The 26,108-nt window shown below is 38.3% G+C and overlaps 1 protein-coding gene across 1 annotated transcript; it reads left to right on the top strand.

Moving 5' to 3' along the window:
* The first annotated feature begins 1,052 nt into the window (after positions 1-1,052).
* LOC107554732 (membrane-spanning 4-domains subfamily A member 8-like) lies at positions 1,053-25,874 on the top strand. Its single transcript, XM_016237329.1, has 11 exons — positions 1,053-1,115; positions 2,258-2,459; positions 2,958-3,068; positions 9,409-9,477; positions 10,788-10,934; positions 11,157-11,273; positions 17,260-17,340; positions 18,293-18,373; positions 19,766-19,846; positions 24,331-24,397; positions 25,732-25,874. Exons 2-11 carry the CDS (start codon positions 2,283-2,285, stop codon positions 25,872-25,874), a joined length of 1,074 nt encoding a protein of 357 aa, XP_016092815.1. The 5' UTR covers positions 1,053-1,115; positions 2,258-2,282.
* Positions 25,875-26,108: the final 234 nt, after the last annotated feature.

Here is a 26,108-nt window from a genome sequence, read left to right as displayed (position 1 = left end):
AAATGTTTATGATTTTGAGTTGTGATACACTGGTTTAATCACTAGTTACTCAAAGCAACAATAATACTCATACAAATCATATTCTAAAAATATACAAAATAGACATCTGTTAAGTCAAAACTAAATTATCAGCAAAAATAAAAGTAACTAGCAAGATAAAAAATAAAATAAAACCTAATTATCTCAGCTGCATCACTTCTGCAACACTTTGCAAAGTGTTAACTTCAATTTTGATCAAGAACAACTCAAGTGTAACTATTCATTTACAACCAATTTAGTTTTTCTAAATCAAGTCCACTCTTTTTATACATCAAGTGTATAAACTAAGAGTCACCCGGATCCATACCATTCTGATTAAACTAAAAAGAATAATAAAATAATGATAATAAAAAATGTAAATAAATAAATAAATCTTTAAAATGCAAAACCAAACAATACCAGAATAAAGAATTAAATAATGTTCCAACAGGATAACGAGATTATTGAAAACAAGAACCCCAACAGTCATAGACTGTGTGCCTGCTTACACTAACAGCTATGAAAAAGTAACTTTTTGAAAAGAATGGAAATTAAAAGCACATGTTAGAGGAACAATATTTTTTTCTTTTCCAAATCTGTATCAAACTAATAAAGTGTAAACCCTTTGTTTGGAATAATGATTATTTGTTTACATGAGTATGCACTCACAACACAACAATGCTATTAGATTGAAATTCATTTGACAAGCGGACAATGAATGGTAATGGTATCAGATTTATTATACTTCTAAGTTGCAAAAGGGTTTTATCTATTATCAACTAAAGAGTGTTACCTGGTTTCACTATGGCAATTTCACCTGATTTCCAAACCAGCATGCAAATTACTTTTTATGAAGTACAACAATACAACAAACACATTTATGAAAACTTCTGTTTTCATTGTTTTTAAACTTCTTATTATCTCATGAAACAGCCAGCTTCGCCAATTTTCATAATCACCTGAGCTCCACCTGCTTCCCCTTTAAAAAATATAAGCAATTACACTTGACAAAGAATTTGCATTGGCTTATCCCTGAAGAGTGAACGGCACTTCAGTGACGTGTGAAAAACCAGCTGAAGAGAGGCTTTTTTCCCCTGGTAAAACAGTAAATATATACTTACACTACATCTGACTACCTTTACACAAGTATGTCTTTCTTTCTTTCTTTAAAACTACAATGTTAATAATAAATCGGTTTTCTTTATTTGGTATTAAGTGCATCTATAATGGCTAGTAGGGCGTTTATTTAAGTGTCTTTGTAATAAAGCATCTGCTAAATGTAATGTAAATGATATAGATCAGTTTAAAATTGAGCTGTTTGTTTCACAGTATATTCCAAGTTTTCAATGTCTAATAGAGTTATTCTAGTTGATAACAATAACTCTACCAATATTAATAACTAGAAAAATAAATATACTAAAATGTATTTTAAATTCATTTATTTCATGCTAAGTATACTACAAACACATTTACATAATTATGTACTTAATAAAAATACCCTACAATTGTACTTTTGGTATACTGAACTGTATAGTTAAAGTCTGCTAAATTAGAACAATAACAGCAATGTTCTTTAATTGTGCATAAGTAGTGCTGAGGTCCAACTAAAGATATACTGAAATATATCTGATTGTGCTAAAGTGGAACTATTGTAAATATACTTTAGGTACATTTAAAATATCTTGTATTTAAAGACTTATATTATTCAAAGATCATTAAAACACATTTTAGGCTTAATATTAAAAATTGTGCATTGTGCACAGGTAGTACTCCAAATAAAGTTTAATACTCATTTTTATATCAGTAAGTCTCGAGCGATCAGGCAGTAAATATGTTAATAGATTTTAACTATACTTCGTATTAAATAAATGTATTTTAAATATATATTAGTTTATACTAGCGTACTATAATAAGTGTTCAAACAATATGAAGACTGGGTAGCACGGCTACCATATCAGTGGCGTTGCGCTTTGAGTGTCCCAAGTTTGAGTCCCGGCTCGTGGACCTTTCCCAATCCCGTCCCCCCTCTCTTTTTCCCACTACGATTCCTGTCAACTAACTGTCCTATCATAATAAAGGCAAAAAAACGGAAGAAATAATTCTTTAAGAAAACAATATGAAAAACCATGTTTATGATAATATATACTATTTTGATAATTTAATTATATTTTTTTTACATGCAAAATTTATTTTATAATCATATCATTTCTATGTTTTGAGTTACTGTGATTTTGTACAGGTCAATTTGAGATCCTGAAACGAGAATGTCGACTGCCATACCCTTGAATTCTTTTGTCATCCAGCTGCAACCACCAATACAAACAACAGCATTTGGGACTGCCACAAATGCTCCTGCGCCTGTTTATGTCCAACAGGTAGCAGGACTTTCACCTCTTCATGGACTCCAGGCATTTCTGACAGGCCAACCAAAAGCTCTTGGGGTGAGAAATTTTTCGTACACTCAAATAATTGTTTTTTATTTGTACACGTCAGTGCGAGGTAAGAGAAGTACATGATTTAATTCTAAGGAAGGAGGGGTACACACATTAACAAAGCATACACAGTTTTCAATCTGACAATTTGACTTGGTAACAACAATGCAGTAAAGACACAAACATAAGATAAGGTTTGTCATTTAGAGAGTAAAATTGTAGAATTTACAATGTTTTAGAAGCAAACTATCACAAATTTGAAGTAATGGAATTGCATATGAATAAGCATGTGAATTCATAAAAATGAAAATGGCACACTTGTAGATTTTAATTTTTATATATACATTTATTATTTATATATATATATATATATATATATATATTCTGATACAATAAGAAGTCCATTACTACAGCTGTCAAAATGTATAGTGTATATTTGATACTGATTTACTTTATGAAAGACTATTTTGTCCTATTCAGAATGTACAATTTTCTTGTCCTACACAGACTGTCCAGATAATGATTGGTCTGATGACTCTCCTGTTTGGCATTGTGTCTACAGTTTATGCAGAATCCATCTTTGTCTATAGTGGTATTCCTTACTGGGGATCTCTCATCGTAAGAAATTATTCTTAATTATGTAATGATTAAGTAATTATGTTCTGTCTTTTATAATACAAGCTACAGTAGGTAGTCAACCAACAATGCCTATTACCGCCAAGTGTATCGCTGCTGCAAGGACATGACATTAAATACAACCGTTTGAGAAATCAACACCGGGTGGCACAAAGGGACATCTCTCAGCATTGCTCAGTAATGCTAGAACGCTAGTTACATATGTAACTGTGGTTCTGTGAATTCCAGATGACCGCTAGAGGCGGTGCTAAGCACTAGTGGATAATCGCTGCGCCAGCTAAATAGGTAGAGAAAAAAATACCAACAGAGTCACGTCATGATGTAGACTGAGATGCGATATAAACCACAGCAGCTCAATGCCCAGCCTCTGAATGCTTTCTCGCGCATTCCGAATGACGAGGAACACTGGCGGTCATCTGGAATTCACAGAACCACAGTTACATACATAACTATCATTCTGTTTCATTCCTCCTGACTGCCAGAGGCGGTGCTAAGCACTAGTGGATGTGGATGACATGTACCAACACAGTCATGAGGAATGCCACCCACCTGCATCAAGGACGTTCCAGAAGAACTGCAGGACTCAGATCACGAGAAGCAGCCACATTGACCTTGAAGAATTGTGCAAAGGTACATGGAGAGGACCAGGTAGCAGCTGCACAGACCTCCGCCAAGGAAACTCCCCGTAAAGCGGCCCAAGATGAAGAGACAGCCCTAGTAGAGTGACAAGTGACACCCACTGGTAAAGGTTGGTTAGAATGACTATAGGCTAGCTTTATCACCTCGACAATCCAGCATGCTAGTCTTTGCTTAGACAAAGGAGCACCCTTGCATACTTCACCATAACAGACAAATAACTGATCAGTCTGTCTGAAAGAAGCAGTAGACTTAACATAGCACCGTAAAGCTCGTACAGGACACAGCAGATGAGACCTCCCCCCGACTGCATCAGAGGGAGAAAGAGGAGATTGAAAAGCAGCCAGATGAATAGACTGGTTTACAAATTGAGGTGACAAGACCTTAGGAAGGAAGGCCAGATTAGGCCGAAGAATGACCCCAGAACCCTCTGGCAACCAGCATAAGCACGATTCACTTACTGACAGAGCATGAAGCTCACCAACGTGTTTAACGGAAGCAACGGCTAACAGAAAAGACACTTTCAAGGACAGCCACTTAATATCCACCACATCCAATGGCTCAAACTGTGGTGTACAAAGAAACTCTAAAACAAGCGGCAAATCCCAAACAGGAAAAGGAGAACAAACAGGCTTTAAATGCCTTGCTCCCTTCAGAAAGCTACATACAAGGTTGAGAGACCCCAAGGATGCACCATCGACCGGGGCATGATAAGTAGAGATGGCAGCAACATAAGTTTTTACGGTAGAAACCGCCTTATTGTCATCTAAGAGATGTTGCAAAAAACTCAATACTTTTGGCACAGTACAATGAACTGTGTCAAGTCCTTGTTCCCCACACCAAGATGAAAAAAATCCTCCCAACGAGTAGCATAAAGTGGAAGGAGCCCTAGCATTACCAATAGTGTTCAGAACTGCTGGCTCACAATCAGTTAACTGAGAAGTGGACCCACTGGCCAAACCCAAAGCTGAAGTCGAGCTGGATCCGGGTGCCAAACATGGCCATTCAGCTGAGAAAGGAGGTCCTGTCTGATGGGAAGCTGCCACGGCTCGCCCAGTAACAGACTCAGAAGAAGAGGAAACCATGACCTGGCTGGCCAACGAGGTGCCACTAAAAGCACCCTGTGTTTGGAAAGAAATATTCGGTGTAGGGGGTCCCATAGAAGTGGAAAAGGAGGGAACGTGTACAATAGGCAGTTCGGCCACTTGTGAGTTAACGCATCCTGTCCCAATGGGCTGGATGCCTCTGCCCTCGCAAACCACCAACGGCAATGCGTGATTAGCTCCGAGGCAAATAGATCAACCTCTGCCTTGCCGAACCGTTTCCAAATCAGTTGCACCACATCCGGGTGAAGCCTCCACTCGCCCGGAACCAATAGATCCCTGGACAGAGCATCCGCCACTTGATTGTCCGATCCTGAAAGATAAACTGCCTTTAATGAAGCCAGTCGGCCTTGAGACTATCTGAGGATCTTGCGAGTTAGTTGTAAAGATACAAGAGACCTGGTGCCGCCCTGGTGATTCAAATGAAAGACTGTTGATGTGTTGTCGGATCGGACAAGTACATGGCGGCCTAACAGATTTGGTAAGAAGTGTTGTAGTGCTAGATACACCGCCTTCAGTTCCAGAACATTGATATGTTCTAAGGCCTCCTTTGTTGACCAGTGGCCACCAATCCCCCTCTGGTTCCATGTTGCCCCCCATTCTGTTAGTGAAGCATCGGTTGTGATCACTTCCCGGCGAGAAGGCACCACTCCTAGTGGCACTCCAGCCCTCAGAAATGTTACCCGTTTCCAGGGTTTCAGTGCTCTGACACAAGCAGAAGAAACAACAATCATGCGATGGCGATGTCTCGTTGAGTCTAGCCCTAAGCTGTTGCTCCACCTCTGAAGAGGCCTGAGGTGAAGCAACCCTAAGGGAATCACGGATGTGGCGGCAGCTAACATCCCCATCAGTTGTGAAAGGACACCATAAGGTATCCTTGCCCCCAGACGAAAACGAGTCAACAAATGAAGAATACTGACTGTCCGAGTGTGAGACAGTGTGGCAGACATTGCGACAGAATTGAGCGTTATTCCTATGAAGGTTATGGTCTGCTCCGGAGCCAAATTACCTTTTTGTTTCGTTCACTGCAAGGCCTAGCTTCTATATATGATCCAGAACAATCTCAGTATCGCTTAGAGCGTGCACTTTTGTTGGGGCGCAGGGCAACCAATCGTCCAAATAAGGCAGAATCCTCATGCCCTTGGACCAAAGAGGAGACAGAGCCGCATTCATGCTTCTTATGAAAACACGAGGAGCTAGGGACAGCCCGAATGGCAGGACTCTGAACTGATAGACTTGACCCTGAAACCGGAATCTTAGGAACTTCCTGTGGTGGGGAGCAATGGGAACAAGTAAGCATCCCTCAAGTCTACACTCACAAACCAGTCTCCTTTCATCACAGATCGAAGAACGTTGACTGTGCACAACATTCGAAAACGGAGACATTTTAGGAACATCTTGAGGCGTCGAAGATCCAGAATTGGCCTGAAACCGCCATCCATTTTTGGAACAAGGAAGTACGATGTTTCCCAGTAATGTAGGTGCTGTGTAGTGAAATGACCGACTGCCGGGCCAGAAACTTCAGGGTTTCTGCCCTTTGAAACTGCAGGGGGGGTTGTGACTGAGTATCTTCAGCCACTCTGTGTCGTTGCGGCATCTGAAGTTGAGATCCACCATGGTGACGCAACCGCTGCTCTGAACTCAAGTAACGTGGGTGAGCTGGTGTCAATGGCATCCGAAAAGGAAGAGCCCGTGGGGACTGTGTTAACTGTCATGTGGCCTCTGACAACTTCATTCTATTTTCTAACAGTTCAGAAACGTTGGGGCCAAAAAGATGTCCCGGTACAATTGGCAGTTCCCTCAATGTCTTCTTACAGTCTTCAGGCAACCTTGCCTGAGCAAGCCATCCCAGTCGTTGAGCTGTTAGAAGGGTTGCCGAGAGTGTCCCAAGTTCACGCGTTACATGACCTATAGTCAACAGGGCAGTCTGTAATAACTGAGGTACAGAGGAGTCAACATTCACTGACCCTAATGTGGTGTTACAGGTGAGCAGCAGCTGGCAAATAGTATTTTCTGCCTGAGTTATGTAGGCTAAGGACTGCTTTTTTCAATAATTTGTCAGTACGACCACATTGGGCACTTGGGCAGCGGACATTGCCTCTAAGCGCTTCATCTGGTACCACCAATACCACCAATGCTGCCACCGGCTGTTCAATTTCAGGTGCCCGACCTACTCCAATAGTCAGCCTCAGCCATTGAGGCAAGGGTGCGGGCTATCTCTGACCTCCTCTTAGGCACATTGGAGCCTGTTTATCAGCATTTTGCTTGAAGAACACATTAGTTTGAGCAGGCTGAATAGAGTTATCAAGACCCAAACGAGCCACTGCCATCTGCAGAATCGAAAGAATGTCATCAGGAGAAGATTGGCCTGCACTAGATGAATGACCCACCGCTTGAACCACAAGCAGCAGACAGGCTGGAGAGAGCATCCTGTGGGGGGCCAGGCTGCATGGCAGGATCCACCAACTCTTCATCAAGGAAATATGAATTAGATGCACTCATAGATAGAACATCTAAATCGATAGTATTTGGGGGTTGGAAATCAATCTCGTTCACGGAATTGTTCCCAGTGGACATGGCTGATACCGGGGGTTGTAAAGACTGAAGAAGACGTTTCAACTCTGCCATCTCTGAAGAGAGAGTGGCAATGATCTTCGATAGCGAAATTTCTGTCTGCGGTGACGATTTCTTTCTGGTCGACGGAGCGCCAGCAGCTGCTGATGTGCGACGTTTTTGAGTGCGCTGTGGCGCTGAATACGACTGTGCGAGGCTAGCAGACGAGTTAGGATCTAGCTCTGCAAGACAAAGCTGTCTTTCTGACAGCAGCAGCATGGCACAATGCAAACACGGATCAGTCAACGCTTCCTTCAGATGCTGAATCCCCAAACACGACGGGCAGTGATCGTGTCCATCGTCGGGGAGAAGTGTGTTTAGGCACAGTTTGCATCTCGGTGGAGAGACGGAAATATGAGAGCTGTGAGCCATGACTCCATCAAAACACGTCCTCGGTAGCACCATAGGAACTCAAAACTTATATAACACGCTCGGAGATATGAGAGCTGTGAGCCATGACTCCGTCAAATACGTCCTCGGTAGCACCGTAGGAACTCAAAGCTTATATAACACACTCGCAGAAAGATCAGGCGTTGATAAAATCTTCGGATAGAACTGAAAGATTTATAAGAGAGAGGACTCACATGTGAATGATCAGAACTACCTTCGGATAGCACCGCGGGGCAAAGGAGAGCTTGCACGAAACCAGCCACCGGATAGAACCGTGAAGCACAGGGTCTCGCCGTCACAACAATGCAATAATGTATATTCACATAATGAAAATCCGATGATAGTGCAGGGCGCGCTGTCACAGCTTGGGAGGGCGAATCCTCGCAACTCAGGTAAGCTGCACGGGACAGCGCTAATCAATGACCTATCATAAGCGAGAAAGCCAAGGAGGCTGGGCATCGAGCTGCTGTGGTTTATATCCTCGCATCTCGGTCTACGTCATGACGTGACTCTGTTGGTATTTTTTTTCTCAACCTATCTAGCTGGCACAGCGATTATCCATTAGTGCTTAGCACCACCTCTGGCGGTCAGGAGGAATGAAACAGAACTGTAGTATTCCTTTATAAATTAAGATAAAATAATGAATTAAATTACTGGCAATTAATGTAGCATTCTAATATTTAACCATGACTAATTAGTCATCATTTAAATACTAAATGTTCCAGTTATTTGACTACTGTTACAGTAAAATTGTACCGTGATGGTAGTGCTTGAAGTGTGCTAACTTTTTATTGTATTGCCGTATTTTAGATTATTACAAATTTTAGAGATGTGCAATTATGCCATAGAATAAATAGAAAATGTGGATCAAAATGGAAACATTATATATGTGCCTTTTTCTAAACCATTGATTTTTTTGTTGTCGATATCGTGACCACATTATTTAATACAGTATGCCACATACACAGCCTTCGTAGCGAAGGCTACACATTTTTAGTATAGGTCTACATAAATTGTGAGTACTGTTAAACTTATTCATGTTTGCTGGTTACATAGTTCAGTGATAGTGTTCCCTCTGTGATTTGATGTATAAATGAGGATTACAAAATCTGTTCTGAAGCCAAAATTTTATTTTTGTGATTCATACAAAATTTTTACAGTTTTGGTGTGCGTATGGTTGGGGGAACACAACACAAACAAACAGTTTTGTCATTCAATGCTATTTATTATATATCCATTTTTATGCCAGCCCTTTGTGAAATGTCTTTCAAAGATTGGCTGAACTCAGCACACTGGTTGGAAAATCTGCATCGCATATGCACACATTTCTCTGAATGACAACCCGATTCACAAAGTTTACTTCCAAACTAAAATGTCGCAGATTTCAAATGTAACAATGGTTCCCTGAGATGTGGAATGAGACACTGCATCTGCTGATGCTATGGGAAACACAATCAAGCAAGTGTCTTAAATGAGACAATCTTATGATACACATGGCGGTAAAAAGCTTATTCTGGTTGAGTACCATCTGTACATATTTCATCAAAAGCCTCAATATTTGCCCTTCTCTCTCCTCTCAGTACATTATTGCAGGCTCACTCTGCATTGCTGCAGAAAACAAACTTAATTCACCCTCCAGTTTGTGTTTGGTATGTACACACCACTTGTTATTTTTAGAGATCCAAGCACCAAAAGTGCTGGAACACTATTGTGTTTGATTACCCTATTGATTTAATTACAGAAATCTACTGATTTCTGTAATGATTTCAGATTTTTCGTTTCTTTTTTTTTTGGTGAATTTGAGTTTTCTGAAACAAACTCCATTTGGTTTGTTGGTCCAATCTTCACAGCATACAGTAGCTGTCAAACTGATTTTGAATAATCACAAATTTTTTCACAAATTGGTCTTTATCTCATTAACACAAAACCAAAATTTAATGAAAATTAGAGATGCACACCAAATTGCATCAAAATTGTAAAACTATATGTTTATACAACTAAAATTCCTTAACACCGTAACTGAAGGATTGGTAAAAATGAATCTTCTTTGGTGGATGTCATAACATACATGTAACTTCTAATATGACTCAGCTACATAAAAAAATTAATAAATAAATGTGTATTGTTTTGAGCTGATAATACATTTATTAAACTGAAAAGACATGTGGCCAAGTATGGTGACCCATACTCGGAATTAGTGCTCTGCATTTACCCATCCAAAGTGCACACACACAGCAGTGAAAGTGGGCAGCCCAGTGGGCAGCCATTTATGCTGCAGCGCCCGGACTCCCCCCACTTACAATCCCTGCCGGTACAAGACTCGAACCCGCAACCTTTGGGTTATGAGTCAGACTCGCTTACCATTAGGCCATGACTTTCCCTGTCATTAATGTATTGAGATGGTTGTAGTTAGATTTTAAACACAACAACAAATACAAGTTTGATTGAACATTGTTTAAAACATTTATATTTGGTTTTCAATGTTCTGGCTCTGCATTTACCCATCCAAAGTGCACACACACACACGGAGCAGTGGGCAGCCATTTATGCTGCGGCGCCTGGGGAGCAGTTGGGGGTTCTGTGCCTTGCTCAAGGGCACCTCAGTCGTGGTATTGAAGGTGGGAGAGAGCGCTGTACATTCACTCCCCCCACCTACAATCCCTGCCGGTACGAGACTCAAACCCACAACCTTTGGGTTATGAGTCAGACTCTCTTACCATTAGGCCATGACTTTCCCTGTCATTAATGTGTTGAGATGGTTGTAGTTAGATTTTAAACACAACAACAAATACAAGCAAAAAAACATTGTTTAAAACATTTATATTTGGTTTTCAATGTTCTGTTCTTGTTTTTCCTGTATTCCCGGTTATTAGTTAGTGTCCATACATTTTTCCATATATTTTTCCATCTACTTTAAGACAACACATTCAATAACGTTGTGTTGGTTTTATGCCTATAGGTGAATGGTTCACTTGGAATGAACATTTTCAGTGCTTTAACCGCAGGCATTGCCCTTATTTTAACTTCACTGGATTTGGTTCTAGCACAAATCATCTTTTCCTCTAACTGCAACGATTCTGAATGTTATGTTCGGGGAAAATACAAGGTATGTCATCAACTTTAATATTCATATTTATGTACAGTAAGATCACTGTGCTGTCAGTACACTTGTCAAAAGTCAAGCCTTAACCTGCATTCATCTGTCCCATCTTTCCCCCAACATTTCAGAAATAGTTTATAGATATTTTCCTTAATGATCATTTACAATGCATGAAGATATTGATATTAATCTAATTATTATTTGTGCTAATGTTGATTTTTCTTTCAGACCCTCTTCTGCGGAATCAGTGGTGTATTGCTGTTATTCACCTTCCTTCAGTTTATCATCTCCATCTGTTTGTCAGTATTTGCTTGTAAGGTCTCCTGTTGCTGTTATCCTCCTCAGGTGAGCAATGCAGCAATTAATTGATTCCCAAACGTTTCTGTCCGATGAACCCCTCAGATATGTATACACATAATGGATATATCTACATACTTTGAAGTATTTAAGACAAGTTTTTGTATTGTAACTTGTAGTGTTTGTTGTTGTAGTTTTTTTCAAGTGTGAACCACTCTTAAAGGGGTGGTTCACTGGTTTTGTTCTAGGCTTGATTGTGTTTATGGGGTGCAGTCTAACATGTGTTAATGCTTCGTTTTTTTAAAAATGCATTATTTTTCACATAATTTACCTTTATTCCACACCGCTCTGTCCCTTCTCTGAGAAACGGGATGGTCTTTTTCTGTTTTCATGAAGCCCCGCCCTCAGAAATAGGCGATGGGCTCAGATTGGTTAGCTAGCCCAGTGTGTTGTGATTGGCTAAACCGCCTCTAGTGCGCGTCTAAACGTCCCGCCCCTCTCCTCAGCGACATGTGCTCCGGTTGTATTGTAAACAACGGAGTCGTTAATATCACTTATCAGTTTAGAATCGTTAGAAGACAGAATCGCGATTCATATATGAATAGATTTTTACGTGCACCTCTAGTTTTCTCTTCCTCTTCTCTAAAGCAGCGCAGCATAGCCTCGCCCCCTTTGCTGTCTTTTCCCGAGGGTGGGGTTTATCTGGGTGTGTGATGTCACAAACCCGGGAAGTAACTTGTTGTAGTCCCTACCAGCCATTTTTGTAGGCATTAAACTGCCAGAATTTTAAAAGACGATATCTCCGTTTGCATTGAACATTCAGCTTCGTAACTTTGCAGATATTGTTTATGCTCCAACAGCAACATTACACATTAACGTTAAAAAAGTGAAATCGCAATCAACCACCCCTTTAAATGTTCAAGCTTTTAACATATCATTCTCAAATATGAAACTTCTGTCCACAAAAATTTTGAAAATTATGTGAATGTATAAATAATGTGAATTAATTTTCATAAATCCAGATGAAAGCATGTTCCACACCAGGGGCCCGTTCTTCGTACCTCGCTTAATACATCTGAGATGATTTGAAAGATGCCAGATCTTCTAATCGTGATAACTGATCTCTGGCTAATTTGGTTCTTCAAACAAATTTGCAAATTTGATTAAAATATCTGGATTAAGTTGTATAGGATTACTGCGCGTTCTTGTGTTCCCCGTAAAGGGCAGATGTATCGATACTCGAGACCACGATCAGCAATGCAGCGATTGGCTGGCAGCGAGACAGCAACGTAATTACATCATATAACTAAAAAAGACACCTGATGAAAAACGTGACAAATTTCTGGACTTTTTTAAGGAAATATAAAATATTATACCAAATATACATAAATGGTATAATAGATCAATGAAATGTGCACTGTTTTTATTTTATACTTTTTTTTTTACATGATTCCCAATTATTTATATTCACGATTTCTAGTATTTGCACAGGCTTTACATTTTTATTTCAATGTTGTAATTAGCAATTCATTTAATTTGATCTTTGAAACAGATTTGTTATTTGACAGCATTAATTAAACTTTCTTAAGGGTCAAGATCAAGTTATCTGCATCTAATGCGCTCCATCAAGCCACTCAGACTAACTGTATAGCATACTCCAATACATTTATAAAGTAATTATTTTATCATGAATAAATATTTAAAAGAGTAAAACTGGCTGTGTCTATAGTATTATAGATTACACAACATTATTATATCATTTTTGAATTATTATTATTTTAAATTACTGTCCCTGGATCAGTAGGGTACACTTCTAATAAATTAGCAGTGGCTGGCTTTTAACATATCATTCTCAAATATGAAACTTCTGTCCACAAAAATTTTGAAAATTATGTGAATGTATAAATAATGTGAATTAATTTTCATAAATCCAGATGAAAGCATGTTCCACACCAGGGGCCCGTTCTTCGTACCTCGCTTAATACATCTGAGATGATTTGAAAGATGCCAGATCTTCTAATCGTGATAACTGATCTCTGGCTAATTTGGTTCTTCAAACAAATTTGCAAATTTGATTAAAATATCTGGATTAAGTTGTATAGGATTACTGCGCGTTCTTGTGTTCCCCGTAAAGGGCAGATGTATCGATACTCGAGACCACGATCAGCAATGCAGCGATTGGCTGGCAGCGAGACAGCAACGTAATTACATCATATAACTAAAAAAGACACCTGATGAAAAACGTGACAAATTTCTGGACTTTTTTAAGGAAATATAAAATATTATACCAAATATACATAAATGGTATAATAGATCAATGAAATGTGCACTGTTTTTATTTTATACTTTTTTTTTTACATGATTCCCAATTATTTATATTCACGATTTCTAGTATTTGCACAGGCTTTACATTTTTATTTCAATGTTGTAATTAGCAATTCATTTAATTTGATCTTTGAAACAGATTTGTTATTTGACAGCATTAATTAAACTTTCTTAAGGGTCAAGATCAAGTTATCTGCATCTAATGCGCTCCATCAAGCCACTAAGACTAACTGTATAGCATACTCCAATACATTTATAAAGTAATTATTTTATCATGAATAAATATTTAAAAGAGTAAAACTGGCTGTGTCTATAGTATTATAGATTACACAACATTATTTATATCATTACTGTCCCTGGATCAGTAGGGTACACTTCTAATAAATTAGCAGTGGCTGGGACAGATTTTAAGTATCAGTTTTGCTTTTTACATGAAATAAGCCTGCTCCTGAGCAGGTTTAAGCTTATGGACCTGTTGCTATGACAGCAACTCCGGGAAGAGCTTTGAAGAACCAAACAATCCAAGATCTGGCGAAATCGTCAACAATCAAATCCAGCTAACTGAGTTAGCGACATACGTAGAACGGACCCCAGGACACTCATTTATCAACAGTGCGTATGCACAGATGTGTGCGTCAGAAAACTTTCACGCAAAGTCTGGGATCTACCAACTTGTACTTATACATAGGAATGTGTGTAAATATAAGCACAACTCTGAGCACGCTTACAAAGAGAATCTAGTGGTAGAATGGTTATACTACAAAAATGAATAAATACTCTATTAATAATTTCATAGTTCAAGCCACACATTTGCATAATTGGTGTGAAAAGCTATAAAATACAGCTGGGAAGGCAATTGACATGTAGCTATAGTGTCATGGCTGATCTCGCTTTCCCGGAAGATTCGGCAAACTGTGCGCTGTGCAGAGAACACATTTTCAAAGACTGTGCTGATCTGTTTAGTGAGAGCACAGAATGGCTTCTCAGTCGGTACCGCTTTCTTTGCCATGATTTTGGTGAGGACATGTACATTCACATGATTTATAAAGGGAATCTACCAACTTGAACTTATACATAGGAATGTGTGTAAATATAAGCACAACTCTGAGCATGCTTACAAAGAGAATCTAGTGGTAGAATGGTTATACTACAAAAATTAATAAATACTCTATTAATAATTTCATAGTTCAAGCCACACATTTGCATAATTGGTGTGAAAAGCTATAAAATACAGCTGGGAAGGCAATTGCCATGTAGCTATAGTGTCATGGCTGATCTCGCTTTCCCGGAAGATTCGGCAAACTGTGCGCTGTGCAGAGAACACATTTTCAAAGACTGTGCTGATCTGTTTAGTGAGAGCACAGAATGGCTTCTCAGTCGGTACCGCTTTCTTTGCCATGATTTTGGTGAGGACATGTACATTCACATGATTTATAAAGGGAGGTGTTGCTACCATATATGGTTAATTGGAGGCGTTTCTGAATGCAAATGACCATGAACGTGATGAGCATAGTGCTTAAGAATGTGGGATTTATCGACAATAATTACTTACTGGTGTGCGCAAAAACCACATGCGAAATTATCCAGCCATGACTTCCTGTTTCACAGTATTATAAATATGAGGAACACAAAGGCCAAATTCCCTTTATCATCCACCACAATGAGAAAAAAACGAAGAATGTAGTTCTGTTGTGCTGCAACAGATTGTTGAACTTCACAACATATGAAGTCAAGAAAATAGCACAAAATAGGAAGTCAAAAAGAAAGCTAAAGCATTTAACATTTCCATTTCCACAATTAGGACAATAATTACGGAGTTCCAATCAACAGGGAATGTTACAAATCTGCCTACAGTGTATTGAAATTAAAATGAGCTTTCGCTTCTATTTTACGTCTATAAAAGGTTAGGGTTTTGTGTGGTTTTTTTTGGAATACAAAATAATAATAAATAAAAATAACAGTGCAGATTTATTTTCACACTCTTTGTTCATATCTACCAAAGGTGCCAATAATTGTTTAAAGTCTGGAAACAGCATTAATCTGAAGTTTTAGTTTAATTTAAGCCTCAATTTAGTCCTGAGGTAGCTCTACGGTGCGTTCCAAAGTCCACTTTGGAGTGAAAACAATCATGGCCACCATATTGAAGGGTCGTTCCAAACCGAAGTTCTCAAAACTGGCCACTTCAAAGGGCCCTTTGGAATGAAGGATTTTGAAGGTAACAACTGATGGACACTTTGAGCTCCCATGATCCTTTGCACAGATTCTTTGCATGATGACGGCGCCTCCGTCTGGACACGGGGTGATGATGCAGAAGGGCACTTTAAGAAACAGTTGTTTGGTCTCCTACACCCTTCAACCCTTCGAAGCTCTCACTCCGGAGGGTAAATCCTTTGAAGGGTTAGGGCATAGGGATGAGCCCTTCCAAATGGAACACGGGGCTAGTCTTCCTCCAGGAAATCAGCCTATTAAAATTCGGGACTATACCAAGTATAAGGCTATTTAAAACCATGACAGAGTATTTTATCATGAATAAATATTTAAAAGAGTAAAACTGGCTGTGTCTATAGTATTATAGATTACACAACATTATTTATATCATTACTGTCCCTGGATCAGTAGGGTACACTTCTAATAAATTAGCAGTGGCTGGGACAGATTTTAAGTATCAGTTTTGCTTTTTACATGAAATAAGCCTGCTCCTGAGCAGGTTTAAGCTTATGGACCTGTTGCTATGACAGCAACTCCGGGAAGAGCTTTGAAGAACCAAACAATCCAAGATCTGGCGAAATCGTCAACAATCAAATCCAGCTAACTGAGTTAGCGACATACGTAGAACGGACCCCAGGACACTCATTTATCAACAGTGCGTATGCACAGATGTGTGCGTCAGAAAACTTTCACGCAAAGTCTGGGATCTACCAACTTGTACTTATACATAGGAATGTGTGTAAATATAAGCACAACTCTGAGCACGCTTACAAAGAGAATCTAGTGGTAGAATGGTTATACTACAAAAATTAATAAATACTCTATTAATAATTTCATAGTTCAAGCCACACATTTGCATAATTGGTGTGAAAAGCTATAAAATACAGCTGGGAAGGCAATTGCCATGTAGCTATAGTGTCATGGCTGATCTCGCTTTCCCGGAAGATTCGGCAAACTGTGCGCTGTGCAGAGAACACATTTTCAAAGACTGTGCTGATCTGTTTAGTGAGAGCACAGAATGGCTTCTCAGTCGGTACCGCTTTCTTTGCCATGATTTTGGTGAGCACATGTACATTCACATGATTTATAAAGGGAGGTGTTGCTACCATATATGGTTAATTGGAGGCGTTTCTGAATGCAAATGACCATGAACGTGATGAGCATAGTGCTTAAGAATGTGGGATTTATCGACAATAATTACTTACTGGTGTGCGCAAAAACCACATGCACACGTTTTTATAAATATGGATTTTTTTTTTGTACTTATACACATCCTAAATTTCATTCGTAGGACAAAATATAGAACCTTTTCTACGCACTGTTGAAAAATGAGGGCCCAGGAAATTTCAGAAGGATTTCTGTCTTTTGCTTTTTTCCAATTCCACTTGAAGTACAATGCAGTCTATATACTTGTAATACTGGAACTGTATGCCAGTGTTATAGCATTTATATTATCTGACAGCATTAAGTCATAAAACATTACATGTGTATTTTTCCAAAGGTGCCATTTGTTCCTCAAGTTTTAAATCCACAGCCCCCTGATTTCAGGCCCAATCATTTCCATGATCTTAACAGCTCAGAGGTAAGAGAAGCTTGAACCCCAGTTGCATTATTTGGATTCAGGGGCGGTTTCCTGGACAGGGTTTAAATTAAGCCAAGAGTAGGCTTAATCTAGAATAGTTAATCATGGTTTTAAAAATGGCTTTTTTTTTTTAATGAAACACAGATTAAGTACAGATTATTAACTCCTGGACTATGGAGTCCTGAACTAAAATATACTTGATTAATTTAAAACCAACTGTGCTAATCTGAATTAGCACGACAGAGGTTGCCTATAAACATGGAATGAACCAAGAAAAGCTTAAAATGGTATGGAACTGAGAGGCAAATCCAAAGAAAACAATAGCAGCGGAAATAAAGACTGCAATCATAAAACAAACAATCAATAAAAAAATGTTAGTGAACAAGAGAAAACTGTTTTTTAAATCAGGTGTCGAATAAAAGAGAGCGAGAAAGTGTCATGGTCAGAATTATATTAGTGAGAGCACAGAATGGCTTCTCAGTCGGTACCGCTTTCTTTGCCATGATTTTGGTGAGGACATGTACATTCACATGATTTATAAAGGGAGGTGTTGCTACCATATATGGTTAATTGGAGGCGTTTCTGAATGCAAATGACCATGAACGTGATGAGCATAGTGCTTAAGAATGTGGGATTTATCGACAATAATTACTTACTGGTGTGCGCAAAAACCACATGCACACGTTTTTATAAATATGGATTTTTTTTTTGTACTTATACACATCCTAAATTTCATTCGTAGGACAAAATATAGAACCTTTTCTACGCACTGTTGAAAAATGAGGGCCCAGGAAATTTCAGAAGGATTTCTGTCTTTTGCTTTTTTCCAATTCCACTTGAAGTACAATGCAGTCTATATACTTGTAATACTGGAACTGTATGCCAGTGTTATAGCATTTATATTATCTGACAGCATTAAGTCATAAAACATTACATGTGTATTTTTCCAAAGGTGCCATTTGTTCCTCAAGTTTTAAATCCACAGCCCCCTGATTTCAGGCCCAATCATTTCCATGATCTTAACAGCTCAGAGGTAAGAGAAGCTTGAACCCCAGTTGCATTATTTGGATTCAGGGGCGGTTTCCTGGACAGGGTTTAAATTAAGCCAAGAGTAGGCTTAATCTAGAATAGTTAATCATGGTTTTAAAAATGGCTTTTTTTTTTTAATGAAACACAGATTAAGTACAGATTATTAACTCCTGGACTATGGAGTCCTGAACTAAAATATACTTGATTAATTTAAAACCAACTGTGCTAATCTGAATTAGCACGACAGAGGTTGCCTATAAACATGGAATGAACCAAGAAAAGCTTAAAATGGTATGGAACTGAGAGGCAAATCCAAAGAAAACAATAGCAGCGGAAATAAAGACTGCAATCATAAAACAAACAATCAATAAAAAAATGTTAGTGAACAAGAGAAAACTGTTTTTTAAATCAGGTGTCGAATAAAAGAGAGCGAGAAAGTGTCATGGTCAGAATTATATTGGCACCCAAAGAAAATATGATCAATAAAGGTTGTGAAAATAAACTTGTATTTTTTGACGTTTTAATTGAAAAAAAGTTAATAAAAACAAAATAAATGTTTTCAACAAAATCACATTATAATAAAAATATTGTTTTCTCTTATACACATTGTCCACAATTATTTGTAGTTCTAGAAATTCTTATGAGTATAATGTCTGAAGATCTATATTCCATTCATATTTACCTTTTATTTTTACTATATTTACTTTTTTTTTTTTTTTACTTTTAGCACACCAGTGTGACTATAGGAACATGAAATTGGTGTGAAAAGCTATAAAATACAGCTGGGAAGGCAATTGACATGTAGCTATAGTGTCATGGCTGATCTCGCTTTCCCGGAAGATTCGGCAAACTGTGCGCTGTGCAGAGAACACATTTTCAAAGACTGTGCTGATCTGTTTAGTGAGAGCACAGAATGGCTTCTCAGTCGGTACCGCTTTCTTTGCCATGATTTTGGTGAGGACATGTACATTCACATGATTTATAAAGGGAGGTGTTGCTACCATATATGGTTAATTGGAGGCGTTTCTGAATGCAAATGACCATGAACGTGATGAGCATAGTGCTTAAGAATGTGGGATTTATCGACAATAATTACTTACTGGTGTGCGCAAAAACCACATGCACACGTTTTTATAAATATGGATTTTTTTTTTGTACTTATACACATCCTAAATTTCATTCGTAGGACAAAATATAGAACCTTTTCTACGCACTGTTGAAAAATGAGGGCCCAGGAAATTTCAGAAGGATTTCTGTCTTTTGCTTTTTTCCAATTCCACTTGAAGTACAATGCAGTCTATATACTTGTAATACTGGAACTGTATGCCAGTGTTATAGCATTTATATTATCTGACAGCATTAAGTCATAAAACATTACATGTGTATTTTTCCAAAGGTGCCATTTGTTCCTCAAGTTTTAAATCCACAGCCCCCTGATTTCAGGCCCAATCATTTCCATGATCTTAACAGCTCAGAGGTAAGAGAAGCTTGAACCCCAGTTGCATTATTTGGATTCAGGGGCGGTTTCCTGGACAGGGTTTAAATTAAGCCAAGAGTAGGCTTAATCTAGAATAGTTAATCATGGTTTTAAAAATGGCTTTTTTTTTTTAATGAAACACAGATTAAGTACAGATTATTAACTCCTGGACTATGGAGTCCTGAACTAAAATATACTTGATTAATTTAAAACCAACTGTGCTAATCTGAATTAGCACGACAGAGGTTGCCTATAAACATGGAATGAACCAAGAAAAGCTTAAAATGGTATGGAACTGAGAGGCAAATCCAAAGAAAACAATAGCAGCGGAAATAAAGACTGCAATCATAAAACAAACAATCAATAAAAAAATGTTAGTGAACAAGAGAAAACTGTTTTTTAAATCAGGTGTCGAATAAAAGAGAGCGAGAAAGTGTCATGGTCAGAATTATATTGGCACCCAAAGAAAATATGATCAATAAAGGTTGTGAAAATAAACTTGTATTTTTTGACGTTTTAATTGAAAAAAAGTTAATAAAAACAAAATAAATGTTTTCAACAAAATCACATTATAATAAAAATATTGTTTTCTCTTATACACATTGTCCACAATTATTTGTAGTTCTAGAAATTCTTATGAGTATAATGTCTGAAGATCTATATTCCATTCATATTTACCTTTTATTTTTACTATATTTACTTTTTTTTCTTACTTTTAGCACACCAGTGTGACTATAGGAACATGAAATTATCCAGCCATGACTTCCTGTTTCACAGTATTATAAATATGAGGAACACAAAGGCCAAATTCCCTTTATCATCCACCACAATGAGAAAAAAACAAAGAATGTAGTTCTGTTGTGCTGCAACAGATTGTTGAACTTCACAACATATGAAGTCAAAAAAATAGCACAAAATAGGAAGTCAAAAAGAAAGCTAAAGCATTTAACATTTCCATTTCCACAATTAGGACAATAATTACGGAGTTCCAATCAACAGGAAATGTTACAAATCTGCCTACAGTGTATTGAAATTAAAATGAGCTTTCGCTTCTATTTTACTTCTATAAAAGGTTATGGTTTTGTGTGGTTTTCTTTGGAATACAAAATAATAATAAATAAAAATAACAGTGCAGATTTATTTTCACAGGCTCTTTGTTCATATCTACCAAAGATGCCAATAATTGTTTAAAGTCTGGAAACAGCATTAATCTTAAGTTTTAGTTTAATTTAAGCCTCAATTTAGTCCTGAGGTAGCTCTACGGTGCGTTCCAAACTCCAGAGTGGAGTGAAAACAATCATGGCCACCATATTGAAGGGTCGTTCCAAACCGAAGTTCTCAAAACTGGCCACTTCAAAGGGCCCTTTGGAATGAAGGTATATATATATATATATATATTTTTTTTTTCTTTTTTTTTGCAGATACCTGTGGTCAGCAGCTCTTCCATGAACCACCATCATGCAGAAACCCTCCCACAATACAGTGAATGTAAATAAACATTAAAAAAAGTGGGCAAAGTTTGGTCCTGCAGTTGTTTGTGATGCTTTCATGGAACACATGGGTTTTCCATTTATTTCCTGTCCATTATCTTTAATGTCCTTTCATTATTTTATCAGATATTAAAAAAAAAAAAAAATTTGTAAACAAAAAATATTAAAGACTAGATGCTATTTCATGATTTTCTTTGTTATTAAGTCAAGAAAGTTGCATAATGATCAGTGAAACTGGATAGAACCCTTTTGAACAACTATAATAGCTTAATACCGTATAATCTGTAAGAATAAAATATACAGAGTGAATAATTGCTTATTCATGTCTTAATTAAAACAGAAAAAAATTGTGTTTCTTAAACAAGGGTGATGAAACTGTGTCATTCACTCCTCAAAATACCCTTACTTTTTTGCTTTAACAATGGTAAACAGATTTAAACATACATATAAACAGTATTCTGTTTGTAATAAAGCAAGCACCATCAGCTTGCTTGGGGTTTAGTGAGTGTCCGTAAAAGATGTAAAATGCTGGCTCAGCCCGCAGCTACACTCTGGTGCAAGGTGTAGTTTTTATTTACAGTGCCAGTAACCTACAGTCAGGTATGGACCAATCACAATTTCTGCTTTTTCAAGAATGTTATTCTGCAAAGGAAAGAAAAGGCCCATGATAAGCTGTCCCCTAGAGAATCAGCTATTTTAAAGAGGGACATACCGGCGAAAAGCTGAGTATAAAATGTGGTGGGCAGCCATGGAAAGGGGAGCAAGTGAGATAATGAAAGAAGGCGGGCAACCTTAATACAATAGAGAGCGTGGGTGGTTCAGGGCTGTGTAAGTGCAGAGATCGCAAGAAGCGAATGTCAACTGAGGAAGGGAATAGCAGGGGTTTTATGTGCTTAGTTTAGGGGCAGTCCTTTACCTGCCTTTGGGCACACTGTCTGTCAAGCCAGACTTGATGCAATTGGATGCTTCAGCAAAGGTCAGCAGTGTTGGGGAAAGTTACTTTTAAAAGTAATGTATTACAATATTGCGTTACTCCCTAAAAAAGTAACTAAGTTACTTTTTTATGGAAAGTAATGCGTTACGTTACTTTTTAAATCTGGGCAAGGCTTGCTTGTTTGTTTTTAATATAAAAAGTTCTTATTTTACAAATGTAAAAGCACTTTCACAACAAAAGTGAAACGAATACGCCTCAGGATGAAGGAAATGTAAATTCATGTCTGAACAGTTTGTGTTGCTGTCCAGCCAGCCCAAAGTGGTCTTCCACCTTCTTGCTCCTTTGCAGTCCTGTTTGTGATGCTAATTTGTGGTGGCTTTTGCCGCTGCTCTGAGAAATCACTCTCAAAGACTTGAGGTTTTGATGCCAGAAGATAGACTTTATTATCATAGATAATGAATCTCTGCAGAGAATCTGCTGAGTCTGTGCCTCACACACTCTTTATATACTGTAGGTTTCCATAAAAATTACTTATCATTCAGGTTCCTATTGCTAGTCTATATCTCCTCATGACTGTGTAATTGTAACACAAAGAGATCTCAGTTCATCATATGTTAGCACAAGATCATCCTTCTCTTAATAGCAGCTCATCATATTTGAGCACACACAGTTAAATACATAACTATAATAAATCAGTTACACACACTCCACTCTCCTCCAGAACTCCATACACACAGGCAAACACATGATCATAATAGTTGATACACACGTGGATACATTTAGAGACATTATACTTTATTAATTCATATTTTGATGAATAGAAATCTTCTACAAGTGCAGCTCAAACAAATTGCATGAAGAATATGACGCAAGAGAAGAAAGTTCAACACTATTCAGCAATAACAAAAATGAAACAAATGTATCATTTTTGCTTAGTATGGTTGAGTTGGATCATCGATGGTCAGTAGCAAAGACTTGGGTTAATAAAATGGGATTACATTTGAAGTCTTATTTAACATTTAATTACTGCAGGTTTGTAAAAATTTTTGAATCTGTTTTGTGCTCCGTCTCTCTTCAACACCGATTCTCATCTGAGTGTCTGTCTGGGACTGACATCTAGTGGATGTTTTATAATCTGTGACCTTTAGATTTGCAGACATCTGTTTTTCACACGTCAGACAAACCCAGAACCAGGAAACAGGAATCTCCAGAGTTCAGGGGAAAGAGAAACTGACGTGTATCTTAGCTGCTGTGTTTGTGTCTCTGTATTCATGCAGTAAAATGACAGAAGCCAGATTTTCTCAGGATGAGTTAATCTCTCCAGTGTGTCTGGATCTCCTGAAGGATCCAGTGATGATTTCCCGTGGACATAGTTACTGTAAAAGCTGTATTACATTCCACTGGGATCAAGAGGATCAGATGAGAGTCTACAGCTGCCCTCAGTGCAGACAGACCGTCAGTCCAAGACCTGCTATAGGTAAAAACACCACTCTGGCTGAGATGGTGGAGAAACTGAAGAAGACTAAAATTCCTGCTGATTGTTACGCTGGAGCTGGAGATGTACAGTGATGTCTGTAATGGAAGAAAATACAAAGTCGTCAAGTCCTAGAGCCGGAACTTGATCTGGAAGACAACGTAATTTTGAATGAAGTGGGGAGCTATGAGGAAGAGGTGCATGGGCTGCAATTGTCAGCAGAGGCAGCCTGACGTATAAATCGGCTTCCGGGTTAGTGTCTGCTATGGGAGCTGGAAGCCACTTAAAAAAATAAATAAAATAAAAGGTCATTAGAAACGGGAGGATAAGCCTGAGATGTGTGGGCCTGAGTTGCAAGCGGAGGCAGCCTCACGCTTCCTTCAGCTGCTGTAGGCCACGGGAAGGGAGTGGGGTTTATGACATCCTGTAGAGCCTGTACAGCCTGCACCGCTAGCAGAGGCAGCCTCGCGCTAGTGTGAATAGGAGCTGAAGGCTACTGAAAAGGAAAAAGTACTGATTACAAGTAACAGGAGGAAAGACTGAGATGCGAGGGCATGTGTTGCAATTTTTTTCTTTTTTTTTGCAGATACCTGTGGTCAGCAGCTCTTCCATGAACCACCATCATGCAGAAACCCTCCCACAATACAGTGAATGTAAATAAACATAAAAAAAAAGTGGGCAAAGTTTGGTCCTGCAGTTGTTTGTGATGCTTTCATGGAACACATGGGTTTTCCATTTATTTCCTGTCCATTATCTTTAATGTCCTTTCATTATTTTATCAGATATAAAAAAAAGAAAAAGACATTTGTAAACAAAAAATATTAAAGACTAGATGCTATTTCATGATTTTCTTTGTTATTAAGTCAAGAAAGTTGTATAATCATCAGTGAAACTGGATAGAACCCTTTTGAACAACTATAATTGCTTAATACCGTATAATCTGTAAGAATAAAATATACAGAATGAATAATTGCTTATTCATGTCTTAATTAAAACAGAAAAAAATTGTGTTTCTTAAACAAGGGTGATGAAACTGTGTCATTCACTCCTCAAAATACCCTTACTTTTTTGCTTTAACAATGGTAAACAGATTTAAACATACATTTAAACAGTATTCTGTTTGTAATAAAGCAAGCACCATCAGCTTGCTTGGGGTTTAGTGAGTGTCCGTAAAAGATGTAAAATGCTGGCTCAGCCCGCAGCTACACTCTGGTGCAAGGTGTAGTTTTTATTTACAGTGCCAGTAACCTACAGTCATGTATGGACCAATCACAATTTCTGCTTTTTCAAGAATGTTATTCTGCAAAGGAAAGAAAAGGCCCATGATAAGCTGTCCCCTAGAGAAGCAGCCATTTTAAAGAGGGACATACCGGCGAAAAGCTGAGTATAAAACGTGGTGGGCAGCCATGGAAAGGGGAGCAAGTGAGATAATGAAAGAAGGCGGGCAACCTTAATACAATAGAGAGCGTGGGTGGTTCAGGGCTGTGTAAGTGCAGAGATCGCAAGAAGCGAATGTCAACTGAGGAAGGGAATAGCAGGGGTTTTATGTGCTTAGTTTAGGGGCAGTCCTTTACCTGCCTTTGGGCACACTGTCTGTCAAGCCAGACTTGATGCAATTGGATGCTTCAGCAAAGGTCAGCAGTGTTGGGGAAAGTTACTTTTAAAAGTAATGTATTACAATATTGCGTTACTCCCTAAAAAAGTAACTAATAACTAATTACTTTTTTATGGAAAGTAATGCGTTACGTTACTTTTTAAATCTGGGCAAGGCTTGCTTGTTTGTTTTTAATATAAAAAGTTCTCATTTTACAAATGTAAAAGCACTTTCACAACAAAAGTGAAACGAATACGCCTCAGGGTGAAGGAAATGTAAATTCATGTCTGAACAGTTTGTGTTGCTGTCCAGCCAGCCCAAAGTGGTCTTCCACCTTCTTGCTCCTTTGCAGTCCTGTTTGTGATGCTAATTTGTGGTGGCTTTTGCCTACAGTCTACAGCTGCCCTCAGTGCAGACAGACCGTCAGTCCAAGACCTGCTATAGGTAAAAACACCACTCTGGCTGAGATGGTGGAGAAACTGAAGAAGACTAAAATTCCTGCTGATTGTTACGCTGGAGCTGGATATGTACAGTGATGTCTGTAATGGAAGAAAATACAAAGTCGTCAAGTCCTGCGCTTCCTTCAGCTGCTGTAGGCCACGGGAAGGGAGTGGGGTTTATGACATCCTGTAGAGCCTGTACAGCCTGCACCGCTAGCAGAGGCAGCCTCGCGCTAGTGTGTGCAATAGGAGCTGAAGGCCACTGAAAAGGAAAAAGTACTGATTACAAGTAACAGGAGGAAAGACTGAGATGCGAGGGCATGTGTTGCA

The sequence above is a fragment of the Sinocyclocheilus grahami genome, unplaced genomic scaffold (genome assembly GCF_001515645.1).
Source record: "Sinocyclocheilus grahami isolate Dianchi unplaced genomic scaffold, SAMN03320097.WGS_v1.1 scaffold512.1, whole genome shotgun sequence".
NCBI classification, from domain to species: Eukaryota; Metazoa; Chordata; class Actinopteri; order Cypriniformes; family Cyprinidae; genus Sinocyclocheilus; species Sinocyclocheilus grahami.
The sequence above is the reverse complement of the archived record's forward strand: the minus strand, read 5'-3'. Positions and strand labels throughout refer to the sequence as shown.

Coding starts and splice junctions, on each gene's coding strand:
- LOC107554732 (XM_016237329.1), top strand. CDS start 2,283: ATGTCGACTGCCATACCCTTGAATTCTTTTGTCATCCAGCTGCAACCA. Junction 2,460..2,957: donor GCCAACCAAAAGCTCTTGGG/GTGAGAAATTTT, acceptor TGTCCTACACAG/ACTGTCCAGATAATGATTGG. Junction 9,478..10,787: donor CACCCTCCAGTTTGTGTTTG/GTATGTACACAC, acceptor TTATGCCTATAG/GTGAATGGTTCACTTGGAAT.